We start from the raw sequence: 22,342 nt of genomic DNA, 5'->3' as shown, positions 1-22,342 counted from the left end.
ATTCCAGTGTGGAAAATTCTTATTTTGATTCTTATTTCGTTTGATTGTACCTGTCTTTGTTTTAAACAGTGTTATCTTATTTAGATGATTTTTACTTGCTTTATTTCGTTGTTTGATTACTGTCATTTAATCATAAAAATAAAATAATTGGCTTATACTAGAAAGAATTAAAAAAAAATCAATCTTTGAAAAAGACCTGGGCGCATAGAAACGTGCTTTTACGAAACCCCGATGCAGTCCACCCCCGTGCGGTAGGTGGCGCTGTTGGAAAACCGTCAGGGTTTCGTGAGCGTTTTTCCGGTAAACTTTCCGGAAGTAGACAGGAGTTTCGGTCCAGAATTATATCCAACTCGTAAAATTGAACTTTATTTAGGGCTCTTCGTGATAAATAGGTAAGAAACACGTTTGACGTCTCTGAAGTGTATACTTTACGATGTTTTGGTCTTTACGTCTCCGTTTATGAGTAAAAATCAAATGGCGTTTTTGTCAACATTAGGTAGCAAACAACCCGCGAAAACCAGATTGTCATGAGTTTATGCTAATAGCAATAGCAGATCAACGATACAAAAAATTTATTTATAGAATATAAAACTAAAGAAATAGACTATTTGCACGTAATTATGGCGGGATTAGGGTTAAGACACGAGCGGGCAAATCCACGGTGTGCACTTCGGCCGCACGTATATAGCGTGGCCTTAAAGATTTTGTGCTTGAATAACATCGGTCTATAAAAATATTAGTGGGTTGTGAATTTTCTTACTTGTTTTGATATGTATTTTAGAACAAAATAAAACGTTAAATAAACGTACAAAGGGGGAACTACAATTTTTAGCCTAAAATCCACAGTTCTTAGGTTTCATGATCATGTGCATCTCAGTCAATGTCCAAATCTTTTGTAATGTTGTCTTGTCCTGCACACTTTTAAGCCCATTTGACAATGGTGAAGATCTTTGTGGGCAATCTGCCCCAAGAGGCGACAGAGGAGGAGATCAAGGCTCTTTTTGAGGAGTACGGCACCGTCACAGAGTGTGACATCGTCAAAAACTTTGCCTTCGTCCACATGGAGGACCGCAAAGCGGCCACCAAGGCCATCAAGAATCTGCACCAGCACAGCCTCCACGGCACAGCCATCAACGTGGAGGCCAGCCACGGGAAGAACTTCGGTCCGGTCAAGATCCACGTGGCGAACGTGGAAAAGGGATGCGACGAGGAGCTACGGGCTCTCTTTGAAGAGTACGGTACAGTCTCAGAGTGTGCAGTTGTGAAGAATTTTGCTTTTGTGCACATGCCCAACTATGACGAGGCCATGGATGCAATCAAGGAGCTGGATAACTCCGACTTTCAGGGTGGGTCCTGTTCTGTTTTTATGCAGACACACAAAAGATATAATAGTTTCTGATGGTCTGAACGTTTCATCTTTCAGAAAAACGCATCCATGTTCAGGTGTCCAAGAGCCGACCCATGTATGAGGAGTATGAAGAATACCCTCCTCCTCCTCCCCCTCCTCATCTCCCAGACAGGGGTGAATACTGGCCCCCTCGATACCCAGGAGACAGACCTGAGCCTCCTCCACCCAGCTACATGAGGGGTCGTTATATGCCACCAGGTTACCCCGCCCCTCCTCTACCGCCCCCTCCCCCAAGACGACCCGTTTATCCTGACCGTCCCTATGGCGCCGATAGATACAGTATGATTGATTACTACGAAAAATACAGAGCCCGTTCATATGGCATGTATCCATACGATGTTCGACGTCCTGGCGTCCCACCTCCTCCACCGCTTCCCCCTCCACCGCCAGCCATTGCCCGCAACCGTGCAGTGAGCTCGCCGCTTGACCCATATGAGCGTCGGCCCCTGCCTCCGCCTCCACCTCCTCCGTCTTCATACTACGCTCGAGACCGCAGCCCCATCAGGAGGGGGCCCGGCGCTCCCATGCCCCCTGCCAGTAATGGCTATTCCTACGACCGCTCGGCTTATGGAGTTCCACGTGCACGGGACCCGTACACAGACCGCCTGCCTCCACCGCCGCCGCCGCCTGCACGCTATGCTTATTAGGCGAGACATCGACCTCTGAAGGTGAGAATAGGGCGTTCCCTCCACGTTCTCTACGTCTTATCGAAGACCGACAGTTTTTCTCGAGGTTTTTAAAGTGTAAAAAAGATTTTAAAATATATATTTTGGTTTATTTAAACTCAGTAATGCACGCTGTCGTGATAACTTTAATTTTCAGCGTATGTTACTTTTTACAATCTGATAAAACGAAAAATCTAAAGAGCCCAGAATGGAGTTGAAGCTTGTTTGTCCATCCTAACCCTGGGAGCGTCCAGTGGCAGAGCGTGCTGTGTCACACCGTTGCAGGTCGTTCATGTGTTCCATCTCTTCTTTTTCAGGGTTTTTGTCCCGCTGCGTCGCCACATGCGCCATCATGATGTTTGTGAATCTATCTTCTTCCTGTCTGCGGCGGAGCGCGTTACGTTTCTATGCGACACTCGCAAGAGGAAACGATTTGTCGACGTTTGGTCTTTATTTTGATAATACTTTTACAATACTTTTTTTTTCTCCTGTTTTAGTGAACCTGTACTAAAGTATTTTGATTGACGTCTGAATGAGGCGTATTTTTTTATTCGTTAATTCAGTCAACTTAATGTTTTGAACAATCTCACGATTGATCGAGTTTCTGTAAGTTAAACCTTTGTGGCGTAGCTGTAAAACTTTTACTCTGGGGAAAAATCAACCCAACAATGTATTAACGAAGTAGGAATCTGTCAGCTCAACGTTTTCATTGTTGAAGCGGATCTGTGGCGTAAATGTGGTGAAGTCTGCGCTAAAACATCACTGTAAGCATTTTCCTCAAACGATGTCTGTTAATATGGCAAAGTTCTGAATCTGAAGCCACGCTGATTAAAGAAGCTCTCCTCTTTGGTGTTGTGTGAGATCCCCCGTCTTGTTCATTAGGAGGCCGCCCCCCCCTTCTCCAAAACCATTCAAAGCCAGTCAAACAGCAGAGCCCAGCAGCCCCTCTGAGCTCTGCTGAGATTAGTTTTCCTTCTTCTGGGTGGAGAGATGCCGTCAAATGTCTGATGGAGATCTTACCAATGAGAAGGTAAGTCAAGGGCAAGAGACTCAGTTCTGTGTTGTTTTAGTCTTCATTTGTGTTTTTGACGAGTTCATGTAAAGAAAAATAATTAAAATAAAAAAAAACTTAAAACGACTGTAAAATGTTTTAATGAAAAGAAAAATCAGCTTTACCAGGTTATCTAATAAAAGCCCTGGTCTGTAACAGCTGAACAGCATTTCTCCTAATGTCACAAATAATAATTCATTTTATGTAAAGTGCCTTTCAAACAAAACTTACAGACACTGACTGTACATATAAACAAAAGCCAATAAATATACTAAAAAAACACCAACCACTTTAACAGGTCCACATTGCTAGTACCAGGTTGGAGCCCTTTATATTCAGAACCAACTAAATCCTAGGTGTCATAGATTCAACAAGGTTCTGGGAACCTTCCTCAGAGTTTGGTCCATGTTGATATGACAGCATCACACAGTTGCTACAGATTTGTCTGCTGGACATCCATGAGGCCTATCTCCTGTTCCACCACATCCCAAAGGTTCTCTACTGGGTTGAGTTCTGATGACTCTGGATGCCGTTTGAGAGAGAACTCATTGTCATGTTCTAGAAACCAGTCTGACATGATTCCAGCTTGATGACATGGAGCCTTATCCTTCTGGAAGTAGCATCAGAAGATGGTCCACTGTGGTCAGAAAGGGATGGACATGGTCAGCAACAATACTCAGGTAGGCTGTGGCGATAAAACCATGTCAACTGGTACTAAAGGGACCAAAGTCTGAAAAGAAAGTATCCCTCACCATCACACCACCACCACCAGCCTGAACCGTTGATACAAGGCAGGATGGATCTATGCTTTCATGTTGTTGAAGCCAAATTCTGACCCTTCCATTTGAATGTGGCAGCAGAAATGGAGACTCATCAGACCAGACAACGTTTTTCCATCTTCTATGGTCCAGTTTTGGTGAGTCTGAGTGAATTGTAGCCTCAGTTTCCTGTTCTTAGCTGACAGCAGTGGTACCCAGTGTGGTCTTCTGCTGCTGTAGTCCATCTGCCTCCAGGTTGGACGTGTTGTTCTTTCATTGATGCTCTTCTGCAGACCTTGGTTGGAACCAGTGGTTCTTTGAGTTCCTGTTGTCTTTCTCTCAGCTGGAGCCAGTCTGGTCATCCTCCTCTGACCTCTGGCATCAACAGGACATTTCTGTACAGAGAACTGCTGCTTTCTGGATATTTTCTCTTTTCTGGACCGTTCTCTGGAAACCCTAGAGATAGTTGTGGGTGAAAATCCCAGTAGATCAGCAGTTACTGAAATCCTCAGACCAGCCAGTCTGGCACCAACAACCATGTCACTTCAATCAGGTGCTGTTGCTGCCATGTGACTGGCTGATTTAGAAACATGTGTTAACGAGCAGTTGTACAGGAGTACCAAATAAGTGACTATTGGGTGTACATTTAGAGCACAATGAATGGCAGCTGACAGAAGAGTGAAATCAAAGAGAAAAAGCATATTTAAACAGAGTGTTGAGTTTGAATTTGAAAGTTGCAAGAGAGTTAGTGTTACGGAAGTCAGGAGGGAGAGAATTCCAGAGTTTGCGGGCTGAGCATTCAGTCGCTATGGTGATAAGCCGGTTAGAGAGTTGAACAGAAGCAGACTAGAGAGAAAGAGAGGCGGTATTAAGGTGGATATGGTCAGATAGATGGGGAGGAGGGCCTTAGATGTAAAAAGTTTGAATGTGATTCTGGAGGCTGTGCAATGACTAGAGGACGAGGTTCTGGAGACGATAAAGGCACCTGAGTTATGAACCAATTGGAGCTTATGGGGTTGTTGTTGTTTCTTTTGGAGGAACAAAGACAGAATTACAGTAATCGAAACGGGACCAGTGACCAGACTGTGAACAAGAATGGAAGGAGAGTGGGCGGTGAGGGTGGGACAAGAGCGATTAATGTCATATAAGTGGAAGTAGGCAGACCAAGCAATGTTATTGATATGAAATTGAAAAGATAATGACCTATTCAGGATGACATCCAGGCAGTTAACCTGTGGGGAAGAGGAGACTAAAGATGAGACGATGGGAAGAGTTAAGTGTGTAACTTTGGAGAAGGTAGATTTGGAACCAACAAGAAGTAGTTCCATTTTATCGTAACTGAGTCTAAGAAAGTTTGGGGTGAATCCGTTTTTGATTTCAGATAGACAGGAGGAGAGGAGGAGTCTGGTTTACTAGATAAATAGAGCTGGGTGTCATCTGCAAAACTGTGGACATTGATACTAAATTTGGGAAAAATATTGGAATGGGGTTGAAGGTAAGTGATGAAAAGAAGAAGACAGAACCTTAGGGTACACCAGAAGAAATGAAAGAGGGCTGGCATTTAATGGATTTGAAACCATTGGAGGGGAGTGGAGGTGATACGAAGAGAAGAGTCTATGGAGGAGGATGGAGTGAGACATGGCGTCAAAGGCCACACTCAGGTCAAGGAGGATGAAGATGGTGAAGAGGTCATTAATGATTTTCATCAGAGTTGAAGAATAAGTAATGGCAGAAATAAATCTTGGATGTTATATTTGGATCTGTGGAAAATAAGCCACTATAGATGAAATCCATGAAGTAGCATTATAGATGTTTTTAAAGTGGTAAAACTCCGTAAACTTTTCTCAAACAGACATGCACATTTTCACACTTAAATTTCAAACCTTCATAAATAAATATGTTCAGTTTTATTGAATGAAAATAAAGATCTGATTATGATCAAAGATTTATGTAGATTTATCCACCTAAATGGATTCTGTACAGCAGGAGATTAACATGGTCAACAGTAGGCCAGCACAATAAATCGCAAATTTATTATCGCAATTTTAAGGTGTCCAATATCCATATCGCAAAATTAGCTGAAAATTGCGTAAATGGTAAATCTTAAATGTGCTAAAACAATCTTATGGCAGCTTGAAGTATATAACGAATCAAATAAATCCCTTGATTCCTTTGACCAATCGGATGGAGCCCTTTTCTGTTAGATGCTCGCCTCCTATGTAGTCTAGGGTCATTTGGAGAATCATTTAAGGTATTTTGACTCTTATTTAAATTAAACTGTTGCAGTGAAATGGAAATGTTTTTGGATGGTTTGCTATTTGTTCATTTATCGCAAGTTATATTGTCAACGCAATATCGATCACTAATATCGCACATTGCGAGTTTTCCTCATATCGTGCAACCCTAGTCAACAGCCAATCAGGATGCAGAAGATGCGCAAAACCTTATTGAAATTCTATAAATGTTGAAAAAACGTAATTTTGGAATCGCACTGTTTCCATTCAATCATAATCATGCGAACAAACCAACTCACACAATAAGCGATGGATGTGAGCAACACTTTGACAGCAGATACATCAGATACACTCAAATTTCTGCCGTTGCTCTAACGCTCATCTATCAAAGGAGACACCGGCGTCTTCTTCAGGACACAGAGTGGCTGCCCGTACATGTGGGAGGGGCCACGGATGAAGCCATTTTTGGAACTGGTGGTTAGTGATTTTACAGAGTAGCTGTGGATCCAACTATTCCACATGACACGCCATACTTTAAGATCAAAACGACAGCTGTGAAAAAGACAAAGTGTAGCGTACAGAGACTTTTGCATCAACCATCTGTGGTAAAAAAGAAAAAAAGTGTTTGGATTTTCGTCTTTTCCATTCAGATGTTTATTGCTAAATTTAAAGCCGTCTTGAGGCTGATTCCAAAATTTGCTATAGTAGGTCACCTGTCTGTATAGAAACGCCATTTACATTGAAAATGTGCTGCAGTCTTCACCTTAACAAAGACCATGGCTTTTCTTAAGATAGAACAAATGTGGAAATTATAAAAACTATCTTTGGTACATGATGCTGAACAAATACTTTGGTTGAAAAAATGGACCAGAATATTTATTAAATCTTTGCAATAATCTGAAGTGTACTGTGTGATTTCCTCATTAAATGTGATTAAGTGTATAAAATGCCTTTATGGAATATTTCTCAAGTTTTCAGAGCTTAAAGTCAGAAAAGAATGCCTTTGGTTATGAAATATTTAATAATTCTTTGGTCCCATTCTTTTGGTTTGACATCAAAAGGGGAATGTCAGACAAAAGATTTACAAGTCGACATTTTCCCAAAGGTTTTCACTTCTGGAACAGACTCCGACAAAGCGTAGAATCTTGAAGTTCTGCTTCAATCATCTTTTTATCCATTATCAAAACGTTCTTATTGGTTCTATTAATGATTATTGTGCTATTTATAGCCAATATTAAAAAAAACGGTGTCGTTTTAGGACATGGTTTCTGCTGAGTGGCAGTTCATTAAATTTCACCTCTGAGCTGTGAGCAGGACTGCTGGCAGTGAGCCCCCACTTCCAGTCGTCCACCTGTTTAAAGTCTTTTTTTTTTTTTATACACTGTATTTTATCCCACGAAGGGAAATTCTTTCTCCGCATTTGACCCATTCCCTTGGGGAGCGGTGAGCTGCAGCCGAAACCGCGCTCGGGAGGCAGTAGCATTAAGGGTCTTGCCTAAGGACCCTCACTGGGTGATGTTAACTGCTCGCCATTGATATGGTAATTGCCCCCAGTACCATTGCTCATTCCCCTCCGGGAATCGAACCCTGGTTTCCTGCATGGTAGCTTCCCACCTTACCAACCGAGCTACCCAGCCTGCTAGCTTACAGCCCCTCACACCCCCAAGCTAACATTAGCAGTGCAACAAAAATGGCAGCATTATCAGATCTATCTATCCGTACAGTTCTAACCCAGATTCCAGCTCAGACCAGGAAAACAAAGACGTTCACACATCTGTTTGTCTGCAGGTGGATGATCAGAAAGGGGCGGAGCAGGGAGTTTGTGGCCCCGCCCAGCATTTATTCTACAAAAGAAATTACAATTGTTTCCCAAAATTTTTTTTTTCTTTCCCTTGATTTCCATAATGATTCAAAAGCACCGAAGGCTTTGAACTGTAAAGAAAATGCTCTCAGCGCTCGCTGGAATCGTTTAGTCTGTAGCATAATTAAAAATAAATGTTAGAACCAGAAACGTTTTTTCATTTTCAAAATGAAAAAATATTTGTCTGAGAGAAAATGAAAAAGCAATCCTCCAAACCGCTTTTTCTTCTTCAACACCGCTCATTTTGTCACTTAATTAAAAAAAAAAAATGGTATTTGGCATTTCATTTTCAAAAAGTTCTCCAGTAAATGTGCAGTAATAATGCTAAAGACATGCTTCCAGAGTTTAGCTCCTTGTTGTGATGAAACGCCAAAGCCGTTACACAGATCTTTAGTTTCATCAGACACTCGCTGGCCTCTTCCCTTTTAGATCAAAATCCAAACGTTTTTGTAATGAAGCCTTAAAATTAAAGTAAATAAAAAAAACATATTAATCTTTTCCTGGGGTGAGGGGGTGACCTTCAGAATGACAGGTAAGTCCAGGTTGACATTTGTAGAGGATTTGTGTTTCCATTTTTGATCCAAAACATTATTTTCGTTTTCGAAAAAAGAAAAAAAAAAGAATCTAAAGCAAATAATCACTCGCCGTCTTCTGTTCCAGGAAACTAAAGATGAAGGTGACCCTCGGCTTAGAATTTGCTTTCTGTTTGTCCGTGTCAGCAGAAGTGTTTGAACGTCTTTGAACACAGATATTTGATTATTTTTGTAACAATTGAGCTGGCTGCCATCTTTATATTCATTCATTTTCTTCTGTTTTGTCCCTTTCGGGGTCACGGGGCTGCCAGAGCCTATCCCGGCCACTTACTGGCAAAAGCAGGGGACATCCTGGACAGGTCGCCAGTCTGTCACAAGGTCACATGTCACACACCCATTCACTCTCACTTTCATACCTTATGGACAATTTAGAGTTGCCAATTGACCTATGGAGCATGTTTTTGGATGGTGGGAGGGAGCTGGAGACCCTGGAGAGAACCTACGCAATGCACCGGCAGCCGGGGACCTTCCTGCTACAAGGCAAGAGTGGTAACCACTGCGCCACCGTGCTGCCATCTCTACAAATGGTCCCATTTGGGTTCCACTTGTGCTTTTCTGAGGTACATCCATGCCACATTTAGTGTTTGTACCACTAATGTGCTAGCTATCAACCCAACTGCCTTCACTACACAATTCAGAGGTGAATTTCTAATGAATTCCTGCAGCTCTGAAGAAACTATGTGCTAAAAAACCACACAGGTTTTTTAGATTTAGGCTGAAAACGTAATTAAATGACCACTGGGAACCCTGTGAAACCAGATCCAAATATGTCCAGAGCAGGACTTTGAATTGACAATGTTCAAGAGGCACGACATCAAAAACTTTGATTCCACACTCAGATGTTTTCAAAGCCTCACTTTCCTAACACTTTTGGACGCTGGCGTCTAATTGGTTAGTACAAAAAAGCTTTCATTTAGATTTTGTTTTCACAAGGGTCAAAACCCTTGTTCTTATCCTAGGCACTTTAACGTTGAGAGTTGGGTCATCTAGACCCACTAGACAGTGCTCTGAACCTTTTTTCTTCAATGATTTGTGGTCTTTGCTGGTGTCCATGGATTTCATTAAATCTTTCCACCTTTATCCACCTTTGTCATGGTAGGAAGAACACGTCAATGGAAGGGGGGGGTCACCTAAGATAGAACGAGGGTTAAAGGTCTCAGAAACCTGCATCAAAACAACAGAAACGGATTTTTAACTCGTCAAGTAACTGAACAGAAATGACGGTAAAAGGTTTCACATACAGGATTATTATATTGGATTGTAAAAGAATGACAGCACACCAGAATCACAATAATAGACACACGTTTGACTGGGCTTTTCTATTTTAGATACAGTGCCTTACCAAAGTATTTAGCCCCCTTGAACCATTTCAACCTTTTTGCACATTTCAGGCTGCAAACATAAAAATATAAAGTATTTTTTGTGAAGAATCAACAACAAGAGGGACACAATCATGAAGTGAAATGAAATTTATTGGATATTTCAAACTTGTTTAACAAATACAAAACTGAAAAATCCACCTGAATGTAACCAAGTCTCCGGTTATATGCAGATGCTCTCTGGGGTTTAAATCAAATATGTTCTATTTGATCATCTTTTAACCCTTGTTCTATCCTAGACACTTTAACATTGGGAGTGGGGTCATCTAGACCCACTAGACAATGCTCTGAACCTTTTTTCTTCAATGATTTGTGATCTTCACTGGTGTCCATGGATTACATGAAATCTTTCCACCTTTATCCACCTTTGTCATGGTAGGGAGAACACCTCAATGGAAGGGTGGGGTCATCTAAGATAGCATAAGGGTTAAGGCTGACAAAAAAAGGAATACAGCTAAAAGACTGGAAAGAACTTAGAAATCTAAATGCAAAGTTTCTATAAAATGCTGGGATGTCACAAAGGGAGACGCCTCCTGCGGTGTTTTCCTCATGATGGTCTCAGTGTTCAGGTACTTGATGGAACCAAATTCTAACCAAAAACCTTTTCCGTGTTTCATCAACTCTCTGTGGGTCTAAACAGCTGATTTAGTCTTTGAGTCGTTCCAAGTTCTAACAGCCACGAACACGACGCAGCTGAACGGCGAGCAGCTCCACCCGACCACAGCGCCTTCAGGTTGGTGACAGACAGTCAGGTGTTCAGGTGAACTTGTCTCCAAGTGTCATCAGCAGACTTGGATCAAGACCCAGAACTACTGTCAGAGTTTGGGACAGACCCAGGAGAGGAGCCCCCCCCCCCCAGTGATTTGATACCGTCTGTATTTCTACTCAATTAATATCAAAGGGAACTTGTATGCATTTCATTAAAATTGAGACAAAATAGGTGAACACTCATGTAAATAATTGTTTTGAGTTTACTTCATTCGTCAACATACTAACATGCTCACTTTCCCCTCATTTTAAATAAATCTAATGATCTTTTAACATAACCACTGCTTTAAATAAAAGCTAATCAGCGAGATCCTCATTCACTCCATGGACTAATGGATGAATACGGGCTGATAAAAAATCCTCTTCATTCAAGTTTTGTCTTTAAAACATCGTCAAGGAGAGTTTTATTTACACAAATGTTAAATTACATCGTTCAGCTCACTCAGGTGAGAATCATCAAATACATCAAAAAGACTAAAAACACACGGTTAGAATTTGAAAGATTTGTTTTTATTTTAACCAAAAAGCGATGAAACAGACAAAAGCAAACCAAGCTTGTTTCATTACAAGGTCTCACAACCTCTAATTTTTATACAGCAATAGAAATCAGTACACAATTTAAAAAAAAAGTTCAAATGTTACTCGACAAGCATGTCAAGACTGCCAGAATAGAAAAGAACTAATAAAATGTTTGCACAGTTCCACATGTAGGTGTATCAGCGTCAGATATAAGCAGTAATGATACTAGAACCAACACAAAAGCTCTACAATAAAAAAAAGAGAAAACTGGAAGCTGCTGAACAAAACTGAATCAATGCAGACTCACCTTTACACATGCACCAATTAGAATTCAAAAGGTATTTTAGCATGTACGTTCTTCCAAAAAGTCTAAAAGTTCATTCTTCCCATACTATGAACAGAATCAGGGAGCCCAGAGGCCAAAGCTTTCAACAACAGTACAGGAAACACATGGAATAGGAAATTAAAGTGGTTATTCGGAGCCTTTTTACCTGGAATGGAATCACAACATGATATAAATTCCATCACATTAAAATGGACTAAGAACCTAAAGTACTGTTGGTTACTGAAAAGATTTACAGGAACCATTTCCTTCTCACCCACACATCTGCCACAAACAGAGCCCTGGCTTTAGCTTTAGACAACAGTGAGACACAGACTTAACATTTCGGTGACCGGTGTGTGTGAGTGTGTCACTTGTCCTACCTGCCTCATGTCGGCCGACACCTAGACAAGGTTTAGTAAGGGTACCGTGGCCGCTCAGCACCCTGTTCCCGCAAATGGTCGTAGGTAGTGCTTCTCTGGAGCGTGGCTGCCGGGGAAAGGCGCGAACGCTCGAATGCATATCCACCCGCCTCGGCGGCACCTCTCCGTATCGGACTCCGGTCACGAGTGTAGTATGAGGAGATCGGGGTTGGTTGAGGAGGGGCGGGGGGACACTCGTATGACTCGACGCTAGAGGGCGGCAGACGCTCCCGCACAGCCGTAGAGGAAGATGTTGTTGGTGGAGCAGGCATGGCGACGCCCCGGCGTTCTTCGAAATAACTGCCTCCGTAGGCACTGGCCCTGTACTTCTCGTAGTAGTCCACGACCCCGTACGGATCCCTTTCCTCATAAGGCGACCGTCGCACCGAGAAGGCTGGTACCGCGCCATAGAATGAGCTGCTTCCCCTGTATGCCCCGTCACTGCCGTACATCCGAGCCATGCTATGATCACCGACAGCATTTATGCCATAAGTTGGAGGTGGCCCATATCTCATTGCGTTCTCGTAGCCCGTACCTCCTCCATAACCTGGCACACCCGTGCTTTGACCAGAAGCCCTAGGAAAACCAGGTGCAAAGCTGCTGCCATAATCTGGTTCCCCACCAAAGTCTGGATAAGCCATGCTCTGCTCACGCCCACCAAATCCGGAAGCATCATATTCAGACTTTGGCTCAGAGCCGTTTCTCTGGAAGCCATTTTGGTCTAGAGGGCATTCTTTGGACCAGTGGCCTTCCTGCCCGCAACGATAACAACCCGATCGGTCTCCCATTCCCGGCGCAGTACGGAGGCGGCTAGTGGAAAGCTTCACGCTCATCAGTTTGCCTTAAAAAGAAAACACTCAGTAAGGACTGATGCCTACATTGGATAGAAATGATCAATTTCACATCTAATGTGTGGAATGAAGTCTCAAGCCTGCTTCTTCACTAGACTGGTTACAAACATTTCTGTTAACAAAGGAGATTCAAAAGTGGTGGCAATAAAGCTGAAATCCGTAAGTCTCCCGACATTTTCCTTTAAAAACTTGGAAAAGTTCACGACAAGACTTGAAAAAAACCTCCTTTGCAGTACAGCAAAGATTCTCTAATCGTTCTTACACGATACACTAAATTTGACACTGGACAGCATGGTAATGTCCGCATAACCTTTTTTTACCTTAATGAGCTGCCTTAGTGCGTCACTATTCTCTTCAGATCAATGTCTAGGTTTACATCATACAGGGTCCAAAACCAGAATGATGTCAGGTGTCACGAGTCCAGTTAAAGTTGACCTTACGGATATCAGCTTTATAACTGGTCTACCTTTGCCAATAGACCTGTTCTTCCTCACATCAAGCATTCAAGACTTACCTGCTGGTCAACAGGAACACAACTACCTAAACACTACTGCATTCATTTTAACTCACTTTTCCCATCAAGCCCAACCCAGAATTTCACCTTTAAAAGCAGTGTTGTCCAATTTATTTATAGCCTCCATGGCATCTTCCATTCTCTCCATGTGCACAAAAGCATAGTTTTTTACGATGTCACACTCCAGCACGGCGCCAAACTCTTCAAACTTGGCTCTCAGCTCCTGGTTGGTACAAGCAATGTTACCAACGTGGAGTTTGGTGGATCCTCTTGATTTGCCGCGGCTCAATTCAACATTCATAGGCTGGGCGTTCAGCTCGTACTGGTGAAGGTTGCGAATGGCCTCCTCTGCCTCTGCTTTGCTGTCCATGTGCACAAAGCCAAAATTCTTGACGATGGAACATTCTGCAATCTTCCCATACTGGGAGAACAAGGAGCGAAGTTCTTCTGTCGTCGTTTCAGGGGCCAAGTTGCCAATGAATATTTTCACCATCGTTAGGCCTCCACGTCACTAAAAAAAAGAAAAATTATTGAGATATTGCTATTAAATTTCAATCATTTTAACCAAAATTATTACCAACATTTTTTTCTTCTGCCTCCCTACTGTTTTCTGTCTAAAGTAATAAAGAAAATATTGATAGTTTCACAGCAGTAGAAACGCAGGCTGAGTCAATTCTGGGAGAAGATCCAAACAAAGTAACAACATGGATGGAGCCTCTAATGGGAAAAGCCAGGCAGATGGAATATCTGTCATGTGAATGTGTTGTTAGCCACCACTCCAGTCATGGCTTTTATACAGTTTGACAGCTGAGCAGTAAAAGTTATTTAAAATTGTTAGTTTAAGGTATTTAATCAAATATGTAACAACTACAAAATTATTATGCAGATTCACATTCACGGTTTCACCAACTAGGCCGCGGTGAACGATATCGACAGAAAAAGCATAGTGTGTTTCCTAATATTCTGGAATTACTTCAATAAATAAAAGACAAAAGCTCGTTGTGGATTTATTTAGCAAACCATCCACACTAAAAACAGGAACATTGCTTGCACGTCTTCGTGCATTTCTCGGAAAACGTTAGCTAAATGCTAACGGAGTGGTGCGTTAGCCAGAATCGACTATAGCTCGACAGCGTTAGCCTCTTCTAGACGAGGTTTTCTAAAGATAGAGCGGCACCAGACATATACGTCACGGTACAAATTCGTTCGACAAAAATCCCGCATATTATTGATGCTTAAGCGATGGCCTCGCTAGCACTGCTAATTTATGAAACACGAGTTAGCATGTTAGCTTGATGAGGCTAATCCTTCAACGCTTCTTCGGTTTACCGGAAGTATTAATCGGCGTATCTGCGACCACTTCAACCCTACCGATGGATGCATCACAGCAGGCTCTCTTTAGTGTGTTAAAAAGATACCTGTAAGCAAAATGGGGCTCGGCGGGCCTGAACCTGCGAAGAATGAAATGGCGAACGATTCGAATGGATCGTCCCTATCTGACGTCACGCGTAACTGACGTAGACGACGCGATGGAGGGGACGTACAAATCACTCTTCATAGAACATTGGTTTCGAAATAAGATTATTTTTGTGTTTCAATTATTTAACAACCAGGGCTTACTTTTAACTTATGAGGAATTCCTATCTAAATTTAACTTCCCTGTTCCCCCTTTAGAATATGCTAGAGTGTTTGGAGCGATTCCCTCTGGTGTCTGCATGTTGTTTAAGTTCCAACACAGAGTTCATGTTGAGGAGCCTTTTCTACTCTCTCCCATTAATACTCCTGTGGGGAAAATATGTCTGACTGGTTATCCCAGGAAAAACAACAAATCCATTAGGACATTATTTCAAACGAACGTTGTTTCACTACCTCGTAGCATGTCTTATTGGAACATGTTTGTTGCAGATATTGCATGGAAGGAGGTTTGGCAAATACCCTATAAATTTTTAATCACTAATAAGGTTAAAGAAGTTTCTTTTAAGATTATCCATAGAATTTATCCATCTAAAACGTTTATTCAAAATAGATTTAAGTTAAACATTGAGACATTTTGTAGTTTTGGTTGTAATTCCCCTGAAACAGTTATTCATCTTTTCTGGTATTGCCCCAAAGTGAAGGTGTTTTGGCAGAAATTGTGTGATTTTATTAATGATAGAATTGATTCTTGTTTTGTCTTATTCTGGAAAGATGTCTTGTTGGGTCTAATATCAAAACATATGCAAAAGGACTCTGGTTTACTTTTAAATCTTTTACTCATTTTGGCTAAATTCCATATCCATAAATGTAAATTTTCTGGTAGAAAACCCTGTTTCACTGTATTCCTTTCTGATTTAAGTCAATATATCAACAGTATTCGAAATTCAGAGAAGCAAAAAAATCAGAACATTGTCTGTATGTGATAGATTCAGTATTTTTTCATAGAGTTTAACCCCCTGGCTTATTTCTATTTCTATTCTTGTTCCTCTGTATGTTACAGATGTGTATTTGATATATGCTGTTGTGTTTTTTTTTGATTGCATACCTAAAAGTACTTTCTTGTAAAATGGCATAATGTGCAATAAAGTAGTTAAAAAAAAAGAAAAAAAAAAGATGGAGGAGACGTACGACGTCATTTTTTAGATGAGATCTTTTATTTATTTTTTATTATTGAACATTTGCAGAATACAGTATAAGAATAAACATATATCAATACAATATAAGAATAAACCAAAGTTCTGAATATGCAACAACATTGTTTTGACCTTTTGAAAGTCTTGATTATTACGCACAAAATTATAAGTAAATACATTTTTAATCAAATTGGTGTTCAATAATAACCACATAAAACAATCACAGAAGGAAATAAATAACAAAAAAAATAAAAGAAAAAAATAGATAAAATAAATATACATGTATCATCTATACTGGTACAATTTTTTTTTTTTTTGTCTGAAGGCCAAATTTAAACTCTAAAAGCAGAATCATCTCTCAAAGGATGAAATTTATTCTTTTAATGTAGAATTTAATCTCAAAAGCTAGGGTTCCACCTCTAAAATCTATTACGTTAAAAGTCTGAAATTTCGTCTCCAAAGGTCGAATTTTGTCTCTGACAGTTGAAAATATTCTCTAAAGGAAGAATATTTTTTCTAAAGGTAGGATTTCTATCCAAACTCCAAAACCCACCCATGCACAGGGACAACATGCGAACACCACGCAGAAAAGACCCTGATGGGATTTGATCCAGGGCCTTCTTGTAGTGAGGCCAAAGTATGAACCGCTGCAGCGCCTCATCCCTCTGATGTTTGGCGAATGCAGGTCCCTCTGTCGTCCTCTTCTGGTCCTCTCTGCTTCTGCTGTCCTTTGGGCTTCTCCTGCAGGTATTTGAATACTGGCAGGTGCTCCTAACGCACCTGCAGCCATTCTCCAGAGACCCTGCTGTATTAAAGACAGTTGTCTTCATCTCCTAGCCAGAGCTCACTCGTGGATTATCCTCATCAGTTCAGACAGCCGTAACTGTTCCGGATTCCTCCACCTTCCTTCAGGTGTTTGCTCCACAGCAGCCAGCCTCCTTCTCTGCTCATCATGAAGGTTTGCCCCAGATTTCAGCAAAGAGCAGAACTCCATCCACAAAAAGCTCCAGCTAAGAATTGTGTTCAAAAAGAGCGGCAAAGATTTGTTGAGTTGAAATGAGAAAATAATCCGTATGAATTTGTCTTTTTAAATTAAACTTTTCATCAAAACATGTCCTCCCCATACATACTCTCACCTGGATTAAATGTTCAATCTGTTAAAGAGCAGAACCAATCGCTTAAAAACCAAACAAAATCGAATAACTGTAATTTTAAAAGACTTAAAGATGTTGAAATTGTGAAATGATTAAACAAACTAATTGTGCTTCCATTTGCACTTTTTGACTAAAAACCCACAAAAAAAGTTGATTTTTATAAAAACAAATCTATTCACACTTTCAGTCATAAATCAATAAACAAGTTATACATTAAAACTTTTATATATTTTTTAAACTCATTTGTTTAAATAACATTGTTTTATGAAATGCACTTCAGAGATGAAAATGTAAAGTACATCATTTTGTTTTCTGAAGGTTATTTTTCGGGAAAAGTCACAGTTTAGGATGTCCCTTTGCCAAAGAAATGACATCACTTCTGTCAAACAGTTTTATTGTAGTGGGTTTTGCTTTTTTGGTGAAAAATAAAAAACTTTATTTCATCCTTAAGGAATGTCTTTACTAATGTTAGTTTTACAGACATTTTTAATACACTTAGCAATTCAGTGCAGTTATAAATAAGTTTCCTGCTCTATGAATCTACAAAAAAGATGAAAAAAGGGGTTTCGTTAAAAAAGTCAGAAGTCTATCAAGACCAACGTGACACAGGATTAAGCTGAGGCCTCAGTCCATGATGTTCACGACGTAAGAGCTTAAAAACAATTCAAGAGCGTGCTCATGGGGTCACGGAAGTTAAATCTCACAGGTCCATTCTGTTGGGGAGAACTGAAGTTCTGAAAAGTTCTTCTGCAGTCCTGAAAGCCAACAGCCTTCTAGAAAGCAGAGTTAAAGCCGTGCTATTCGCACCAGTCCTTCACGTGGTTTTGGTGCGTCCAGTAGGAATCGCTGCTGCATCTCCATCTTTACTTCACTAAACCAGAGTCTTCTGCGGTCGGCGTCAGTCCCCGCTGTTTCTTAGTAGCTGCTCTCGTGACCGGTCAGTATGTACAGATTGCTTAAGGCTGAAGGGTCGTCGGTGGGCGTACTCTGAAGGATGATGTCTCTGTTCGGTCAGAAACAAAGCAAAATCATGTCACAGCTTGTACAAAGTGCAGAAAATGACAAGACCCCTCCTTAAATTCAGCTCTTCGTGGAACAGAAGTGGAAAGACACATTTGTCGATGCATCTACCCAAAAAAAAAAACAAAAAAAAAACACACACACACAATTGCGTACGATTTACGTAACAATTGTGTACAGACTACGAAAAATAAAAAAAATGTGTAATTCTTAATCGACCAAAACTCTGAACAGCTCAAAACCGAATTCCCATAAAGACCCGTTGGCTGAAACCCTGTACAGACATCTGTGTACATTTACGAACGCAAGAAACACGTATGAATGATGTGGATCACGCATGGATCACGGAAGACTGACGTTTCATACGTGGAAACGTACGTAGCAGCTGTGAGACACGACCTGGAAAGCAAAACTTGCCTACCAAGGCCTCAGGGCCTTTCTCCAAAAACCAAGAAAACAGGAAACAAAACAAAAAGAAGCAATGTCCTCAATCCTTACATTTCCAATGTGTCAGACAAACTCAAAAGGATTTTTAAACACATCCTGACCCACTCTGACAAAACCCATACAATTCCCAACAGAGAACCATGTTCCCTCGTTTCTCACGGGGGTTCAGTTCTAAAGACCCGCCATTGGAGAAGTATGTGCAGTAGGAATATAGGCTATTAAAGTAGCTTTTAAGGCTGTAAACCTACTCACTGCACACTATATACACATTTCTCTCTTGTTTAAACTCTCAAAGTCCAGCATTAGAGAATTAAAACAAAGGTCTGATCGCGATGAAGATCTGTTCCGTTTGGCAAACGGGAAACATTCTGTACCGGACACACGGCACAAGATTGAGTGACAAATCTACAGCCAGAACACAGGTCACTCTTTAAGAAAAAAGCAAAACTGCATTGAAAAAATATTAGCAAAACCACGAAAGATGAACTGTAATAAAGCCAGGGATCACTGTAGTGTGGAGTATTCCATCCACAGCAACAAAAACTGCAATGAACAGCACACCAAAGAGACCAGACCACTCTTCCACTAGAGCAGGGGTCCCCAAATCCAGGCCTGGAGCGTCGGTGTCCTTCATGTTTTCCTACCATCCTGCCATTGAAGCTCCTTATTGGCCAAACACACCTGATCCAGGTAATCAGCAGCAGAGAAGGCAGGGTTGCTGGAAAACCAGCAGGAGGTCGCTCCTCAAGCCCTGGATTTGGAGACTCCTGCACTAGAGGCAATATCAACACTGCAAGGTTAACTAGTCCACCTGAAGGCCACAAACTGGGGATAGGGACGGCTGAATGTTGGATGGTTTGAGCCAGGAGTCGAGGAAGTTATTTTGGTCAAAAGAGACCCACCTTCCTTCATCAGAAACGGGGGCTCCAGATATAAACTCACAGCTGTCCTTTGATGACTCATAAGACCCTTTAGCACGGTTTACAGTAAACTCTCAGGTCCATGTGACCCAAAACCACTCAGGCCTTTGTTTTTAGTCAACAATTCGTCCAACTTCTTCCTCTGAGGAGCTCATAAAAACCAGTTGATTTCAGAATTAAGAAATCCTATTGTGTAAGAGGCAAAACGTCTTCAGCTTACAAAAACTGAGTCCAGATGAACTTTTCCTGCTTTGGAACAATTCTGGATGAACGACGGTCTTCACCGATACAGTTAGAACCACTGCATTTTAGTCAATTAAGCCTAGTTTCCACTTAGCACTCCGGTTCGGTTTAGGATGGTCCAGGCAATTCAGGTGAGAGAGAAGATTGTTGGCGGCGAAGAGGAACACAGCTGCTATTCTGGAGCTTTCCTTTGTCGTAGTAACCTTCAGCCAATCAACAGGCTCCAACAGTAGCTCCACCTTAACTGGTCCATTCCATTTTTCTATGGACCTACAACCACCACCATACTACAATAATGGTATGGTTTAGTCCGGCTTAATGGGTCCATTGTATAATAAAAACGGTTCAAATACCAAACCAGACTGTACTGTACTCGAACATACAAAACCGTATGGTACCACTCAGAGGAAACGAGGCTTTAATCTCTTTTATCTTCATACCTGTTTGTTCCCAAAACTCGAAATATTCGACTTTCATCTGTAATTTCTTGCGTCACCTGCAAATTAACAAAACATTTTATTTGATGCCGTTAATTTTGAATAAAAACAGGAAATGACATGCTTTTGTGAACAATTACCTCGTTTGAATGAAAACTCCTCCCCTTTAGGCCGTGCTTCCAGAAAGCCAGGACACTATCCTGTAAGCAGACTGTTGGGACACAGGTCAGTGCAGTTCACCGAGGTCCGGTTTCCTGCGTTTCTCACCGGGTTTCACGTTACCTAGAGTTTCGATGGGGAAGTCAAAGATCATCTCAGCCGTAAACTCTTTTGATGGAAGCCCTTGCTGGTTCACAATTCTTACACTTTCTGTTGAGGGAGAACAACCAAATGAATAACAAAGAAACATCGGGGAGATTCCTAGAGGTCTGGACGGGCTGACTTACTCTCAACTGCAATGAGGACAGTGTCTCGATCCAGTTGGGTCACTTGAACGGCTCGAAGTCCTCCACTGTCTGCACACATGCAGAAAAGTTTTCCCTCTGAAGCCTCGGGATCACTGGAGATTTGAAGGCATTCGTCTTACCTGGTGCTGATGTGGGTGTACTGTTTAGCTCTATGATATCAAACAGGAGCTGTTGGCTAGCCTGGGGTGTCTCCGTGCCACACTCTCTCACCCCCACACAAAGTTGGGGGAACTCATCTGTAGCCACCACCAGCAGCTCAAACACCGGCAGAGGCTCTGGCAACCGGATGGGTATGTGCTGGAGAAGAAACGAAAGGAAAAGTCTGTCAGGTTCCATCAGCTAAAAGAAGACGATTCAGCGTGAGGACCCAAAATGCAGAGACTGGAGGCACAGGGTTCCAAGGCAAAAAGGGTTTATTATTACAAAGAAAAGTGCTACCGAGTAGGGAACCCATCCAAACCCAACTGTCGGGGTAACCAGGGAAGAAGACAGTATGGACCAGCACCGAGGAAGACATATATACAAACAGGACTGACGAGACACCGGTTGAAAACGATCAGGGGAGATTGGGCTAAGGGAAGTAAAACACAAAACCAAGACATGCTGGAAACCTTCACAATAAAACAGGAAACAAAACTAGGGCATATAGAACTCTAATCATGAGTTTTGTTGCAGTATTACAAAAAAAGCTAGTGTTTGAGTGTTTTGAGTTGAACTAATTTCTGTAAAATTAGTCGTCATACTTTAACTTCATTTTTGAACGTGCAACTCTTTACAAAAGTCGAAAAGGAAAAAGTGTACGGAATCACAATAAGATATGCTGAAGAGAATCGTGAATCGGTGTTGACTCGGCCTGCAGCAACAGTTTTAGGCATGGGGCGTACGGGCGATTGCCCCGGGCGCAAATCTAAAGGGGCGGCGGCTCAGTGTAGTGTACAACCGCCTCTGCCGGCCTGTGCTTGGACTTTCCCAGCATGAGGCTGGCAGCCATTTGGTCTAAACCGCTGACGTTTAACACGACGGATCGGGTTCATTTCTGCTCACAGCAACCTGCCAGTTCTGCCAGACGGAGAAGGTCTCACAAACTGAAAGATGGCAGCAGTTGTGTCCCTCTCCATCACAGTGATTGAGTAAAGTAACAATATACGTTTAAAAGTCATGCAATCTTGACATAAGTCCAGGAAAAACTATATAGTCTTCCTTGGGTGTTATCTTGTCTATCCAAAGCGTTTCTGTTTAAAGGGAATCTCCTCAGACTTTCAGGGAAAAAGCAGCTTTTTGAAAGAATTGTTGCACCAACCTTTAGCAGCAGGAACTTCTGGAGAGGCTCGTACCACAACAACAAGACCAATCCAGAGGGAACTGCCCCGCACAGAAATGTGCTGTCGGTGTAGGGGTTTCTCGCTGGGGGGAAGAAAGATGTGATGAACTGCTAAAATACAGTGTGCACAGCAACAAAATGATTTAAAGTCTCTGAAGAAAGCCACGAGCAATAAAGCCCACAGTAGTCAGAGAACTCTGGCTCTAGAACCAAAGTCACAGGTGATCATAATAAGAAAGAACGTGCAAAGTCTGTCCACTTTATAAAACAAGAAGGTCTACAGATCGAGATGATTTAGTCTCAAAATAGCTGCAGATGCGGTGTGAGTAGTGCATGTTTTAAAACCGTGCAGATGTGGTTAATTTACCCACAAGTTATG

At 41.7% G+C, this 22,342-nt stretch overlaps 3 protein-coding genes across 8 annotated transcripts in view; 1 reads left to right on the top strand and 2 right to left on the bottom strand.

The window, feature by feature from the left end:
* The first annotated feature begins 246 nt into the window (after positions 1 to 246).
* Positions 247 to 2,923, top strand: LOC101169128 (RNA-binding protein 4.1-like). Its single transcript, XM_004075028.5, has 4 exons — positions 247 to 392; positions 927 to 1,346; positions 1,424 to 2,076; positions 2,391 to 2,923. Exons 2-3 carry the CDS (start codon positions 938 to 940, stop codon positions 2,053 to 2,055), a joined length of 1,041 nt encoding a protein of 346 aa, XP_004075076.1. The 5' UTR covers positions 247 to 392; positions 927 to 937; the 3' UTR covers positions 2,056 to 2,076; positions 2,391 to 2,923.
* An 8,282-nt stretch (positions 2,924 to 11,205) lies between these two features.
* Positions 11,206 to 14,905, bottom strand: rbm4.1 (RNA binding motif protein 4.1). 3 transcript variants are annotated; one of them, XM_004075029.4, is made up of 3 exons: positions 14,764 to 14,905; positions 13,433 to 13,856; positions 11,206 to 12,821 (listed from the first exon to the last, which is right to left on the bottom strand). In XM_004075029.4, exons 2-3 carry the CDS (start codon positions 13,836 to 13,838, stop codon positions 11,974 to 11,976), a joined length of 1,254 nt encoding a protein of 417 aa, XP_004075077.1. In that variant the 5' UTR covers positions 13,839 to 13,856; positions 14,764 to 14,905; the 3' UTR covers positions 11,206 to 11,973. The 3 variants fall into 3 exon arrangements, with proteins under 3 accessions (XP_004075077.1, XP_078792728.1, XP_011480314.1); XM_078936602.1 differs by having other exon boundaries at positions 14,717 to 14,843; XM_011482012.4 differs by having other exon boundaries at positions 14,675 to 14,799.
* Positions 14,906 to 17,485: 2,580 nt separating this feature from the next.
* map4k2 (mitogen-activated protein kinase kinase kinase kinase 2) overlaps positions 17,486 to 22,342 on the bottom strand; it is a 33,960-nt gene continuing 29,103 nt past the window's right edge. For all 4 annotated transcript variants that reach the window (XM_011487780.4, XM_011487783.4, XM_011487781.4 and 1 more), the window contains 7 exons: positions 21,943 to 22,046; positions 20,762 to 20,939; positions 20,622 to 20,690; positions 20,458 to 20,544; positions 20,316 to 20,386; positions 20,179 to 20,234; positions 17,486 to 18,111 (listed from right to left, as the gene is read on the bottom strand). In XM_011487780.4, coding sequence (XP_011486082.1) covers positions 18,024 to 18,111; positions 20,179 to 20,234; positions 20,316 to 20,386; positions 20,458 to 20,544; positions 20,622 to 20,690; positions 20,762 to 20,939; positions 21,943 to 22,046 — 653 coding nt within the window. In that variant the 3' untranslated portion in view covers positions 17,486 to 18,023. The remainder of the gene's footprint in view (positions 18,112 to 20,178; positions 20,235 to 20,315; positions 20,387 to 20,457; positions 20,545 to 20,621; positions 20,691 to 20,761; positions 20,940 to 21,942; positions 22,047 to 22,342) is intronic.

The sequence above is a fragment of the Oryzias latipes genome, chromosome 18, assembly GCF_053564925.1.
Source record: "Oryzias latipes strain Hd-rR chromosome 18, Olatipes_Hd-rR_3.1".
NCBI lineage: Eukaryota > Metazoa > Chordata > Actinopteri > Beloniformes > Adrianichthyidae > Oryzias > Oryzias latipes.
Note: the sequence above shows the minus strand (reverse complement) of the source record. Positions and strands in the feature narration are given on the sequence as shown.